The sequence below is a fragment of the Erithacus rubecula genome (genome assembly GCF_903797595.1).
Source record: "Erithacus rubecula genome assembly, chromosome: 9".
In the NCBI taxonomy this organism is placed as follows: Eukaryota; Metazoa; Chordata; class Aves; order Passeriformes; family Muscicapidae; genus Erithacus; species Erithacus rubecula.
This window is the reverse complement of record NC_136660.1, coordinates 30033541-30048664: the sequence shown is the minus strand read 5'-3', so window position 1 is coordinate 30048664 and position 15124 is coordinate 30033541. Positions and strand designations below refer to the sequence as shown.

The 15124-nt window shown below is 41.1% G+C and overlaps 1 protein-coding gene across 1 annotated transcript; it reads left to right on the top strand.

The window, feature by feature from the left end:
- The first annotated feature begins 15 nt into the window (after nucleotides 1-15).
- On the top strand, nucleotides 16-14117 carry MCMBP (minichromosome maintenance complex binding protein). Its single transcript, XM_079312101.1, has 16 exons — nucleotides 16-201; nucleotides 715-800; nucleotides 2361-2501; nucleotides 2647-2688; nucleotides 3140-3281; nucleotides 3729-3857; nucleotides 4449-4600; nucleotides 5305-5405; nucleotides 7211-7380; nucleotides 8183-8306; nucleotides 9387-9504; nucleotides 10260-10425; nucleotides 12125-12258; nucleotides 12801-12965; nucleotides 13368-13456; nucleotides 13739-14117. Exons 1-16 carry the CDS (start codon nucleotides 144-146, stop codon nucleotides 13863-13865), a joined length of 1944 nt encoding a protein of 647 aa, XP_079168227.1. The 5' UTR covers nucleotides 16-143; the 3' UTR covers nucleotides 13866-14117.
- The last annotated feature ends 1007 nt before the right edge of the window (nucleotides 14118-15124 follow it).

Sequence of the window (15124 nt, the reverse complement as noted above, 5' to 3'; positions counted from 1 at the left end):
GGGGCGGGAGGCGGGCCCGGCCGCCATTCCCGCAGGAAGAGGCGGAGGAGGGCGAGCAGCGGGAGGAGGAGGAAGAGGAGAAGGAAGCGGCGGCGGTCCCCGCGCTGGGCTGGTGAGCGGGACTCGGTTCCGGCAGCCCCGCCATGCCGTGCGTGGGCGACTGGCTGAACAGCCCCCTGAGCATCGTGCAGGGCATCTTCGGTGAGGCGGGCCCGGAACCGACAGCGCTTTCCCTCGCGGGGTGGTGGCGGGAGAGCGGCGAGGCCGGCTCTGGGTCTTATATCGTATATCGTGTATATCTGGTATACAGCGTGTGTTTCGTCTGTCTCCTGGTTCCTGCATGCTCTGCCGAGCGGCGTTGGTGTTGCCTGTACCATCAGACGCGGCTGTTTCCGTGCTGGGCTTGATCTTAACTAAAAGAATTCCGAAATAAACATTTCCTCAGCCGGCAGAGCGCGGAAAGCGGTGCCTCGGCTCTTTCCTTTCCCCACGGGGGTGTTGTGGACCTTTCCCTCCCCTCCAGGAATGGCTCTGGGCTTCTTGGCTGGCCTGCAAGGGTTTGGAATGGGAAATCAGTAAGTTGCAAGGGGAATAAATTAGTCTGAGATGCACTTACTTCCCTAAGATAGAGGTGAAAGTAGGGTTTGTTTGATACTCTGGGATAAAAGTCTCATGTTGTGCTAATTGGCGCATAAATCTGTTGTTGTTTTTTAGCCCAAAATGTTTCAAACTCTGATTGGGAGAGGAAAGTAACCGAATACTTCAAGGAGAAATTAAAAGAAAATAATGCTACTAACTGGGTAAGAGTGTTTCATTCTTTTCGAGTTAAGCTTTTTCTTATGCTTCATTGTTTTTTACATTTGTTTGCAGTGGCTTGCTTTTGATAAATCCTGCCTTTTCCTAAGTGCACAGCTGAATTTCACGCCCGAGTTTTGGGATGTGAATTTACAGCTCGGCTGCTTTAACCTGAGTGAGAGATCCCAGCCCGTCCATCCCCCTCCTTCCCCCAGGCCACTGGGTGCTGCCACTCTGCAGCACAGTCAGTAGATGGCAGGAGATGACAAATATTCTCATTTTTGGGGAAGTGTGAGTCCACAGTGTGCACCACGAGGTGCACCTGCTGGTTATAAACTTCCTTTCTCAGGAGCTTTTATTACAGTGCTGCAAACTTGTGTGAGTTGAATAAATAGTTACCTGAACCTTCAGGTTTAAAGGGAAAAATGCTTTTCCTACTAGAACTGTGCTTTATTGGGCTGAGTCAGGCCTAGTTTGTGCAGTTTAGTAGGGAAGCTCTGCTTTAGGTTTTAAAAATAAAATATGCACAGTTGAGTTCAAAAGCTGTTACTTTTCTAAAAGGCTGTAGCAGAAAGGGCGTAATGGGGCTGATAAGGGGATTAGAAACTTTCATATCAAATGTATTTTATTTATGACTAAAAACAGGTGAAAATTATTTATTTCTCTGTCAGTGAAAGTATTCTGTACTTAGTACTAAATGGTAGCCTAAATCCAAGCATAAATGGCAAAATTGAGTAAAATTTACAACATCAGAAGGAATTGAAATCATATTTTCTTCCTCAAAAAACCTATGAGAGGATATACATCTGTTAAAATGCCACTTCCTGTAGGGCTACTTATGGTTTTTGTTGAATTTTAATGAGGCATGTGGGCTTTTTCAACAAAGATTTTATCTTCAAATTTAGAAAACTATTCATATTGCAAGTCTCATTCTTTGAAGTTATACCACGTGCTTAGGCATTAATCTTTTTTTCTTTCTATTTTCCCATTGTCATGTAAAACTGTGTGAAAAAGACTTCCCCAATGTGGACTTGGAAATTAACATACAGGTTTTCCAAGACCTTTTGTTATAAGAAATTGTGCATACAAATTGCACTAGTACTGCTGGCACATAGCATGTGGTAGAAGTGCTGTTAAGTAAAAATAAGATAAAGGATAAATTCTTTTTAATCCTGAAGCTGCAATAATTCCTAATTTAAAAGTTATTTCAGATGTTGTACAGTTTTCATCCAGTTCCAATGACCTATAACCACTTCTTTCACTGTCCAGTACTGGGTCTGGTGATTTTGGGACTGGAAGAATTTGAAAACTGTTAAGTGGTTGATAATTGTAACAATTATCTGTAACAGCCATTGTGGAAAGGTGTTGGGATAGATACACTTTGTTACTGCTTAGATTAGGATGGGAATGCACTCAGAAAATAATACCTGTGCTACATATATATGAGTTTGAGGAGGAGGATAAACTGGATGGTCAAAGAATTAAGTTTTTTTGCTGGTTTTGGCTTACTTCAGAGCACTGCTCAATATGTACCAGTTGTTTAGAGCCATCTCTTTTTTTCACAGGTTCCATCACTGAATGATGTTCCTGTACATTACCTAAAACCCAACAGCTTAGTGAAATTTCGCTGCATGGTTCAAGATATGTTTGATCCTGAGTTTTACATGGGAGTGTATGAAACAGTTGACTCAAACACAAATGCACGTGTGAGTGAAATACTGATTTATTATTTTAGCCAATGTTTGTCCTTTTCCTCATTCTGGTCCTTGTATTCCTCTAGTTTGTGAGTTAAACCATGTATAGGATGCTGTCAGAAACAGAATGATTGCATTGTCTTTTCTCTCTTGACAGGTTTTGCATTTTGGTAAATACAGAGATGTGGCAGAATGTGGGGTAAGTTATATAAATTATATTAACTTAGAGAAGGAATATTGGATGGAAAGTTGCAATTTTATAAGTGTGACAGAGCTTCTTTGGTGCTTGTCAATGGATTCCTGAAGATACTGCTCTAAATGCAAAATTAATCTTTGGTTTGCAAAGCAGAGTATTCATAACTGCTCACTGGCATTCTGATTCCAGCAGGCTTCCAGCTGTTTCTGTTGTATTTAAAATTTGTTTTGGTTGAGTGGACTGGGGAGTTTCATGACCTTGAAACTGTCTGCTGTGGAAAACAGTTACTTTGGGAAGTGCAGTGCAATTTGAATCAAAACATTTTATATTCAATTTTTCCTGAGTTATGCATGTTAACTGTAACTTCTGGCTGAGTAACTGAATCTGTGGGATTAATTAAAAAAGGAAAGCAAACTGTTACAGATTTTTAACAAAACTTCTCTTGGGATTCCAGCCTCAGCAGGAAATTGATTTGAACTCCTCACAAACAGTCACCTTGGAGAGACAGACTTTCTACTGTGTTCCAGTGCCTGGTGAATCAGCATGGGTGAAGGAAATATCTTTTTTGATTGAGCCAGTATTTTCTTATACAATCAGTGGTCAGCAACTAATTAATTTGATTTAAGGAGATAAGTTTATTTAAAATTTCTTCTTTTCTTTTTCTTATTTAGTGAATCTGGAGAGGTAGTAGGTGTAGAATGAGGGGAAAAAAAAAAAAGTTGATGGTGTCTAATATGCACAAAGAGGATGCAAATGAATATATAGCATCATGTGTTTTGATTTAGAAGACATTTTTGCCTGGGAGAGTCTTGCAAATTTCTGTTAATTTCCAGTTGCAAATGCTTGGAAAAGAGAAACTTCAGTTGAGCCATTGGCATTTTCTACATCAGGACACTGTTACACAGCGAGAGTCTCCTATAAAACACCCGTAGCTAAGCATGTTAAGATCAAGATTTTGTTAACAAAAAAAAAGAGACAACTAAACCTTAGTGTGGCTGAGATTTCCCTGCTCAGCTGTGGCTTCCTTAACCCACAATCCCAAGCCTACATCAGTGCCAGCCAAGCCCGAGTGAGCCCTTCAACCTCCTACACCCCCAGCCGCCACAAGAGGAGCTACGAGGAGGATGAGGACATGGATCTGCATCCCTCCAAACAGAAGGAGCAACACATGGGTAAGAGTTCCTGTTCAGGAATAGGAGGTGCCTTTCCACAATTTGTCAAAAATTCATTGCTAAAAACTGTCATATTTGCAGCTGTTTTAGTTATTAGTGTTGTTGCAGCCTTTATGGTTTGGAGGCTTGGTTGAAGTCAGTGGTTTGATTTGAAGGAGTGTGGGAGAGCCTACTTGAATGACTTGCTGGCAATCTAGAGAGATTTTTGATACAAACTTATGCATATTCTGAACTGTTTTTTAAAACATGAAGTGCAGAAAAATATTACTTTGCAGTCCTATGGACTGTAGGAAAAAAATAATTCCCCTGGTTTAAACATTGCATTTTGAAAATCAGATTTCTGGCCATGTTTGGGTTTCCAGGACATACAAATCTTTGCCAGTACTCTCTTTCACACTTAATTTGATTACATAAAATACGCATTTGTGAAATTTCTCATATTAAGAGTTTATTCTGTCAAGTATATTGCATTATTAAATATTCTTGTCTCAGATGTCTTGTTAAATTAGTTTCATTCTGTGCTGTTTCCTGAAGAAAGTTGTTCAATTCTGTATTTCTATTTAAAAAACCTGCAAATCCTGTGTTTTTCAGGCAGTGGAGGTGATATCCATGGATGTGTGGAGCCAAAGAGATTAGAAACAGAAGCTTCTGCAGGTCATCATGTCATTTCTCCCAACTGCTCCCCTCCACTTGACCTAAATTTTCCCTTGCCAGGAGAGAAGGGGCCAGCATGTCTTGTAAAGGTGAGAGAAGTGATGAGCAGGGCTGTGCTCTCAGTGAGGCAGACAGAATCAGCCTTGCAGTGGTTTGTAGGCACAGAAATTGTGTCTCAAGTCCACAATTTTGTTTCTAGAGATAAACACTGTATTAATGAATCTATCTTCTTGAGTGCACATTTGAATTGCTGGAGTCCTTCAGCAGTATTTATTGAAGCTTGCACCTTCTCACCACACTTAATTTGAAAGAAAAGATTCCAGTATTAGATGCAGCTGGTATTGAGCCCTGGTATTTTTCTTTTAGGATATCTTCTCTAATTGAAAAACAGCTGTGAAAAACCAAGCTGTAAAACCAATAAACCACACATTTGTGCTTTGAATTTTAAATTGTCCTTGATTCACTGCTATGCTATATTACTATCAAACTTTATCACAAAATTTCTCTGCTGCTGTCGTATTGACTTCTCATTCAGCAAATCTTGATGAATCAGAGTAGAATACAATTGTTTACATTTGTATGGCTAAGAATGCCAGTAGAAAAAGCATGGAATGATAAAACTCCCTTTTCTAGTGTAATCTTACTGACACTGAGGGTGAGGGGAGACCTCTTCACTCAGACTGTTCTCAGTCCACAGTTGAGAACCCTGATTTTCCTTTGTGTTTTTCTTGTGCCCTGCATCTGACTCATTTTCCTCTGCTTTTTTTTTTTTCTTTCTTTCTCTTTGGGGCAGGTCTATGAGAACTGGGAGAGCTTCAAAGTCAATGATGTGCTGGAGGTGTTTGGTGTTTTGTCTGTGGACCCAGTGCTGAGCATAGTGAACAGTGAAGAGAGGTAAGATTACCCTGACATTCAGGTTCTTATTGCAGTGAGCAAACAAAGGAATTTGTAAGTGCATGATAATTATGCTTAAGTGAATTTTTTTGCTTAAAAATAGCTGGATGAGGAAAGTGTTATATCCAGCATCCTGGAAACTGAAGTCCAATGTTCTCTGCTACATCCATATCCTTGGATACCCAGTGCATCTTTTTTTAGGTTGTTGTACAGTCTGTAAAGCAGAAAATGCTTCTATAGCTAAATGGTTTTATGCTTTTCATGTCAACTAAACTTTCAGTGAATAAGTGAATGGTGAACAAAGCTTTTGAAGAAGGGTTAAAAATATAAAATGTCCTTTTGAAGTAATTTCTAAGTCCATGAAGGTTGTTACCAGAAGTGCAAACATTGCTGAAGAATATTTTTTAAAAAAAGTTTGCATGTCTGCATGTAGAGTAATAGTGATCAAAATTAGTAAAAAATGGATTGATTTTTTTTTTATTAATTAAAGTGTCTCATCTTGTTAATCCACTGATAAAAACTTTCCATTTCACCTGCTGTTCTGCAATTCCTTGCCTGACAAAATACAAACTAATCCAAGATATGAGAAATCAATTTTAAAAGTAAAACTCTTGACCAAAATCTAACATAAATACTGGTGATGTCTTGAACCATTGCACTCTGAAACATTTCTGTTGGTGAGTTTGTTTATCTGTCTGGCAAGTACAATACCCAGAGTGCAATGTGAATCCTTTATAGTGCCAACTTCTTAAAAATTAACTCAGCCTGGTCAGCTGCTTTTTGTTATCATCTGTGTGACAGCTAATCCCAGACTGACAGCTCAGTTGCTCTGTCACAGGTGCTTGTGGGTTTTTTCCTGTGTCATTCTGTAACAAGAAGACAAAATGGTGGCATTGGGCAACGTTTTGAATGCAAACAAAAGAAATCTTTTTTAATGGAAAGAGTGGATGAACTGCTGAAGTGGCTTTGAAGTTATAAAGCCTGACAGCTTTTAAAACCGGTACAAGAAATTTGTGCTAAACTTTACTGTCATCTGATAGAGTCACTTTAGGGATTTTACTTTCTAAAAATGAAAACAAAAAATGAAAAAACTACCTGGAAGAAATTTTGTAAAACATCTTCAGGGAGAGCAAAACTTGTGTATCTGAACTCTTAAATTAAGAGGCAATACCTCCAGGTTCCAGCAGAGGTATTAGGATTTATTTATTCATACTTCTTTTAGTCAGTGATAGAGCTGTGATGTTTGTCTAGAGCTGATGTGTGTCTAGAAAATCTTGTCAGACTCCAGAACCTGGTGGGATATGAAAATCCCATATGTGCATACAGAGACAAATGTAATAAATGACTTTTTTTTTTTTTTTTTTAAAGCTGTTGTTTAGACCTCATTCAGTACAGACTGGACAGATCAGTGTGTAATATTTTACTTGAAGCTACAGCCTATTAAATGGTGCAACAAATAATAAATGTAGTTTTGTTTGGTTCTGAGGGTTTGGTTTTATGGGATCTATTGTTGGGTTGTTTGGTTTTCTCTTCAGGAAAATATGACTTGGTTATTTTCTGAAAATAATAGAATCCAGATATTTTGAGTCAAGCCTGCTGTGGTGTTAATATGTCATTATACAACTGTGATTGAGTATTTCTGGTGTTTCTAAAGTTCCTAGAGAAGGTCATTTGAATGTGGGAGGAGTCAGCAGGAGCTGGGAGCGGATTCTGTTTGTTGCTCTGCTCTTGGCCTGGTTCCAGCTGCTCGGGTCAGAAATTCCCCTGGAATGTTTCTCAGTCCAGCTGCTGTGGCCTCTCCCCAGGGACAGCTCAACCCTTGATCCCATGGAGTGCATGGACACAGCTGAGGAGCAGAGAGTGCACAGCCCCCCAGCCTCACTAGTGCCCAGGATCCACGTCATCCTGGCACAGAAGCTGCAGCACATTAACCCCTTGCTGCCCGCCTGCCTTAACGAAGAGGAGAGCAAAACCTGTGAGTGTCTGAACTCTGGCACTTCCCAGGACATCTGAACAAACACTGCTTTGCTCAGAGGCAAATACCTCAACAGCAGGGGTTGGATTTAAATCTTATTAAATGGAAGAGCCATGCAGTGCTGTACAGGATGCAGATGTTTGTGTTTATGGGATGTTTACATTTTTATTTGGCTGAAATAAATGTGATTTATGTAGAATTTGGTTTTGCATTCTACGTGCCCAAGGATTTTACCAAGTTGTTCAGCCATAACATTGGATTTGTTTTCAAACTGACTTGGGAATTGCTAGAAAATTAGATTTCCAATTTTAGTGTGATACTGAAAACAAGAAACACTGATAATATAGAGACTCATAATACTGTGCACAAAACAATTCTGGTTTCTGCCTTGTTTGACTGTTATGTTTTTCTTTGAATTATTGCTTGCAGACCTCTGATATTTAAACTTTCTTCCTTGAGTGCCTTGTGTTGCTTGTTCACAGCAATATGTAAGAGGTTTTTTTTCTGCCTTTAATGTAAAAGGGAGCTGCTATGGATTTTAGAAATTTGGCTCTACACTTCATAGCCTGCTGCAAATGCATTACACAATATCTAATTTTTTAAAAAAATAATTTCCAAGGAAGTGTTGAGTGATGCAGGTTATCCAAAGACAATTGGAAAAACCAAGGAATGTTTTTATTTTTCCTAGACTGCTTTGGAATAAACATTTTTCTTCAAACTGACAGAAAGTCAAGTTTATATAGAGGGAAGAGGGTAAGAAACAAAAACATTCTCTGACATTTGTCTTCTGCTCTTTTTCCAGTTGTTTCTAATTTCATGTCTGAGCTGTCACCAGTGAGAGCAGAGTTGCTGGGGTTCCTCACCCATGCCCTCCTGGGAGACAGCTTGGCTGCTGAATACCTGATACTGCATCTCATCTCTACAGTGTAAGTAGTTATATGTGTGCTGAGAATTTATGTATTTATCATTTAGAAGAAATCTCTTATGGGATTCTTCACCAGTCTCCAAATAAATGACAGAAATAACTTAAATAGTACTTATTTCAGTAGTACTTTGCCCAGGTAGAGTTGTCCTGTCACAGTACACACAAAGGCAGATTTCAGTGTCTGAAATAACAGTAAATATTGACAAAAGACCAGCTTTATGGCAGTGTATCTGTTCAGTGCTGCTTTAGGAGCACACAAAATCTTCAAGACACTTTCAAACAGAGGTATGTAAACATCTTTCCACCTCTAATGAGTAGGTCATGTCACTGACTTTCCAAAGACAGCATTTCCTGACTGCAGGAATTATTGCTTAGGGTACTACAAGGTACTGAAAGGTTCATTCTGGGAATTTGTTTAATTAAATGTAAACCTGCTTAATGGTAAGTTCAAGTGACCTGTTTAGCATAGGAATTTATTCTTATGTTGATTTAAACTATATCTGGGTGAAAGAGCAGCATCCTTTGACTCATTAAAATTTCAAGTGTGAAACTTCAGATATTATAGTTGTGAGGCCCAAATATAATGCTAATTATTTTAGTCTTCAAAATGCCTAGTTTTCATTCTTTTTAGTGGGACTGTGTATGTTCCAACACTTAGACTAGACTGTATTTTCTCTCTTAGCTGGTATCACAGAAAGGTTGAGAGTTGTCAAGAATGGGGAGAAGATACACAGTGAGAAGAGGGAGAGGAAAGCTGAGGGCAGGTAAAGGAGATGAACAAGTGTGATAAGGAGGGAAGTTGACATTGGGTACCAGAAAAGAAAAGAATGAAGTGTGTTCACTGAGTAACAACAGAGTACAAGGAGAACAGAACGCCTGGAAAGCCATTGCAGGGTGCCAAGCACTGTAAATTACTGCTTTTGTGTGGTGCTGCACAGCCTGGAGGGGCAGCTTCAGCCTGGCCCGGCTCCTTGGGCACTGTTCCTTCAGAACACTGTGTGCTGCCTGTCACACACAATGAATGACACCTGTACCCAGTGTTAGCCAGCTGTTTGCCTAACCTGTGCTGGTTTTGGTGCAGTTATGCCAGACGGGATGTGCTTCCTCTGGGAAAATTCACCGTCAACCTGAGCGGCTGTCCCCGGAGCAGCGCCTTCGCCGAGCACCTGTACCGCCTCATCCAGCAGCTGGTGCCAGCAGTAAGCATTGCTCTGGGGAAGGGGTTCTCACTGCTTCCTCCAGCTCAGGGCTGGCTGCTGAAAGGCTCTCCTGCAGCAACAGAGGCAGGTTCTGGGGGAAAGTGTTCTCACTGCTTCCATCGGGTCAAGGCAGGCTGGTGAATTGCTCTCCTGCAGCAACAGAGGCAGCCTCTGGGGGAAAGTATTCTCACTGCTTCCATCGGGTCAAGGCAGACTGGTGAATTGCTCTCCTGCTCCCATTTAGAGAGCAGGTAACAATAGATGTGACTGACCTGTGTGTGAAGTCTGTGTACCTCATCATCTAGGAATGCATTCATTACATGCAATGAAATCCTCTCCTCAGAAGTATTGAACTGACAGGCAGATGCTGCATGCTTTATTTGGTCTTTCTGGCTTGATATGTTTAGACATTTGGGTCATTTAATTATGGTGTCATTAGGGTTTACTCAAGTTTGTGGATACTGCTCTGCAGAAAAGCCACAGTGATTCAATTTGGGGTCATGCTAACAGTATTGCTGCAATAAATCATTTATTATTGAACTCATCCTAAATGTGAAGAACAGCTGATAGGAATTCCTAACAGCAATATTTTCCCTTTGGGAAATTTTAAGTACGCAGCATTTGGATATTTGGGACAAAGAGTTACAGTGGCAGATTATATTTTACTGTGCAGGTTCCCAGCCCAGCTGTAGCTGCAGGGAGCAGCATTCCCTGGCAGCACAGCACAGGTGCTGATGGTTTGTTTGTCCTTGCAGTCCTACCACCTCCGGATGAGCATCGAGAGCATGAACCACTCGCGCTTCATCCCGCGCAAGGACTACACGGCCAATCGCCTGCTCAGTGGGCTGCTGCAGCTGGCCAGCAACACCTCCCTGGTCATAGATGAGACCCAGCTCGAGCAGGGACAGCTGGACACAGCAGGTACACAGCTCTTGCTGTCTGCAGTCTCATTTGGAGGTTAAAAGCTGCTGTGGTTTAGCACAGTGGTGATAATCGTGGCCTGCTCATAAGAGGGGTCTATTGCAAAACTGTGGTTTCTACATCCTATGTCATTGCTTTGAAGCAGCTTCCTGCAGCCTGCTCAGCCAACTTAAGAAAAATTGGGAGAACTCTTTCATACCAAAATAACTCTGATTCATTTAGAGTGGCCTTTCAGTTTCCTGTGAGAGTGCATGAAGTGGGCAAAGCATATGCTGATGCCTTATGCTCTATACTTTCACTGGTAAATCTGGAAACCATCCCTGAGAACAGCTGAAAAGTGGAGAAAAAGTGCTATTGCTGTGTTAAAAATAGTGGGGATTCTGTCTTACCAGCTGAGGTAGAACTGTGTAGCAAGCATGCTTTCAGCAGAGCTTTAGAAATTAATGTAATTATAATTCACATAAAAGAGCTGAGTTGCATTTACAATGCACAGTAGAGGTGTCTGAGTCCTGGGGCTGTGCTGTGCAGGGCCAGGAGCTGGAGCCCAGTGATCCTTGTGGGTCCCTTCCAACTCAGGAGATTCTATGAAACAACAACAGGAAATCACTGCAACTAACTTAATTTTGAAAGAAAAATGCTGTGTTGAGAAAGCTGCTTTAGTTTTTTTTAATTACCACTTTTAAAAGTTACTAATTGAAATTATTCAATTGCTTTTGAGTCTTCAATATTTTTTGTTACTTGGTTTTAGTAAAGCAACAACATTTTGTAAAGAAAATAGTAAAACTAGTAACAAGCTCTGCATTGTCTGTTTACAAAAAATAGTTAAAATATTACTAAGTCCCATTTAGAGAGAACTCTTGCTGTGCTGGTTTTTCTAAAATGTTTGTCTGTAATGTCTAAAACCTTCAGCATTTAGTGAAAAAATAATATTTTAGGTATTAAAAGTTGCAGATAAAAATGCTTGTTAATTGTTTCGTTTTTGCTGATGTGATGTTATTTTATACTGAATTTAGAGTGAAGAAGTAAAAATTTTTCATTTCATACAGCAGCATTGGGAACAAAATTTAATCCTAGACAAGAGTGTCTTCAGATGTAGTAGTTGGTTTAATTTGATATTAAATTTGCCTTTATTTGCTAACTTTGCCTATACAATATACAGAATTACTACTAATTATTTAAAGGTAAAAACCATAAGTAGTTTTGTCATTTAATGCAGTAACTGCTGAAGAGAAATTCAGTTGGTCAGATACATGTTGGTATTTCAAAGAGAGAATTCCAAGAGTCAACCAGTTAATTTGTCAGTTTTAACATTTTGATATTTTCAATAACTTAATTCCAAGTAGGGTGAGTACTATTAAAAAATTGGCAAAATGAAATTGGTAGTGTTTTTCTGCTTTTGAGGAGAGATTTCTTTTTTTTGTTTTTCTCTGTAAATAGATACCTGGCTTTGTAGGGCCAATGAAAACACGAGCTATAAACTCATGTACTAAGCCAGACAAAGTTTAGGCCTGAAATCAAGAATTCTTAGTTTTAATTCACATTAAGAAGTGGTTGTCTCTGACACCTCAGACACAAGAAGGAACAGGGTCATTGCAGGAATCCTTCTGCTGGCTGCTCCTTAAGGACAGATGGGAAACAAAAATCAGGGCTGCCATTTGTTTCAGTCCAGTGGTCAGGGAGTTTGTTGTTGCTCTTGCAGGTGTCCATAATGTGACAGCACTGGGTAACCTGATCACTTGGCAGAAGGTGGAGTATGACTTCAGCTACCACCGGATGGAATTCCCATGCAACATTAATGTTCTGATCACTTCCGAGGGCCGCTCGCTCCTGCCGGTATGGGAGGGGCTCCCAGCTTCTGCTGGGCAGCTGTCACTGCAGCTGCTGCTCACAGCAGGCCTGCCAGGGACAAGGGGACACAGGAAATGTGTCCTGTGACCAGGGAGGGTGTGACACTGGCAGTAGCTGCTGCCTTCTCCCTCGTGGCTGGAAACCTGTTCATGGGACAACACAGAGATGGAGCTTCCCTCCTCCTTTCTGAATAGGGATGGTGAAGGATCCAGTGATGGGTAAAGCTGCAGGGATGTGCCACTCTCAAAGCCTCCCTCTGGCATGGTGGGTTCTGAGGGGATGGGTACAGATGGGGCATTGCCCCTGCAGTGGCCTGAGTTTGCAAACATCTGCTCTCTGACATTCCAGCTTTGTTCTCCTGCTGGAAACAGGTGCTGTTAAAAATGTGAGCTGGGGAATGTTTCAAGAATTGTGTCTTAGCTTAGTTCTGGGAAATAGTGACTTCTGCTGCTTTTGAGAGTAAGTTAGTCTTGGAATAGAAAACAGTGAGAATGTAGAAAGAGATGAAATGTAATTTTCTCTTTCAGTCAGATTGCCAAGTCCACTTACAACCACAGATAATTCCCCCAAACATGGAAGAGTACATGAGCAGCCTCCTCACTGCAGTGCTGCCCTCTGTGCTGAACAAATTCCGAATTTACCTGAGTTTACTGCGGCTGCTGGACTACAGCATATCTGACGAGGTGACCAAGGTATGGACACTGCCCTAATACAATTTCAACAGTGTGTTTGGATAGAAAGCACCTTAGCAGATACTTACTGTACTTTCCCTGTCTGTGATTCTCCTTCAAGTTTTACAAAATCCAAATAGCAGAAGTGGTTTCACATCCTGGCTGTGCCTTCAAGTATTTGTGAAGTGTATATTGAATTTATTACAGATAAGAAACAGCACATGTAACCTGCTTTCTAACACCCATTTGGAAAATGGGCTCTTTTCAAAGATGAGAAGTAGCCTGGTTTTGCTCAGGCTCACTTCTGGACAGCAGAGGGTTGAAACATTGAAATCTAAAGGTTGTTACAATGTTCAGCTCCCCAAAAGCTGCTCTCATGGTGCAGATCTGTTTTGCTCTGTATTCCCTGCTGTGTTGTTCCAGGCAGTAGAGGAAGACTTTGTGGAAATGCGCAAGAACAACCCCGAGAGCATCACGGCCGATGACCTGCACAAAATGCTGCTGGTGGCCAGGTGAGTGTGCTGCTCCTGTCACCACTCAGGGCTCCCAGCAAGCTGCACATTGAGCCAGCACTTGGCCTGCAGCTGAATTGAGTTGGATGGAATCTCCTCTGCTTGTTCCTCTTAGCTAGGCAAAATATTCCCTCCCTGTTTTCATCCCATGCTTTCTAATTCCTGGGCCACTGGAAGGCAGCAGGGCTGGGCTGGGCCAGCAGCAGCTGAAGGAGCTGTTAATTGCCAGGCCCCTGGAGGGCAGCAGGGCTGGGCTGTTGTGATGTGTCTCTGTCCCCCCAGGTTCCTGTCGCTCAGCGCGGGGCAGACGACGCTGTCCAGGGAGAGGTGGCTGAGAGCAAAGCAGCTGGAGGCGCTGCGCAAGGCCAGGCTGCAGCAGCAGAAATGTGTCAATGGCAATGAACTCTAACACCTGCTGGATGTCACCCTGAAAATGGCTCTAATCCTAGCTGCAACCCATACCAAGATTGGAATTATTGTTTATACCAGTTTTTGTAGATAATTTATACCAAAAAGTTATGGATATTTACCCTTGCGGTCTGAACACACTTAACTCTGTTCAGCCACCTAAACATATTTTATGGAATTTTTTTGGACCCTGTTTTGTAATTGAAAATTGGTAACATTGAGCAAATTGTTTGATATTAAACTTTAATACTGAGGTTGTGTAAACTTTTATTTTCTTTAATAATAAGGACATTTAAGCCAGAGCCCTTTATATGTAGCAGTGGTAGGCTCTTTTCTGGAGTAGATTTGTGCTCTAATTTCCATTTGGCTGAATTGTGAGGATCAGAGCTCTCAGCTGGCCAGCAGCTGCAGCCTGAGGAGGTGCTGACTTCACTCTTTGCTGTTCTGTGAGCTGAGGCACATCACACTCAGAGCAGCAGCAGCAGCATTGTGATATCAGTGTGGTACCAAGCAGTGATTTGATGATCATTTTACCCATCACCAGCTCAGGTATGAAATACAGTTGCTTTGTACATAGAGCAGACCATGACTTCTCAAATTTCTTCAATGAGCTTTATCCTGGTACAGCTTCTTAAAGGACCCCACATTGAGTGGACAGTGGGTGATACATACAAAACATATCTTTACTTTCTCCCTTGGCAATACTGCAGGGTGGTTAAATGGTTTGGATAATGTCATTGAAGTATTAAGAATGGTCTCTGTTCATCCTTAACTGCTGCTGTGCAGTTTGAGCTGGTCCTCAGAGGGGACTTGCAGAAATTGTTTACCAAGGGTGGTTTAAAAAGTGAAATGCTGGGAGTAATCCAGGGAGGCTGATAGTATGGAAACAGCCACTTCCACATTTTGCTTTAAGTAATACTGTCCAGAACAAGATAAAAGGCTCCTACCAAGCTTTCATTAAGGTCAGACCCCCTTTTCTTAGTTACTTAGTGCTTTCTGATGATTGAAATCACAGGGACAGGAACCCCCTTTTTATGGCATTTTCCTGCTCTAAACATGAGGGGTGTTGCTGTACAGCCAATCTGGATATTTTGTCTCTGCACACTAATAATGAATACTTATTATGAGAAACATTTTTTGTGTATCCTAAACTTGAGCCAAGCTTGGTGCCATTTCAAATCACTTAGAGCTTATTTCTTTTTTTTGAACTAAAAATGAATATTCATGGTTTCATCTGACTTGTGCTGTATTACTGTGAAG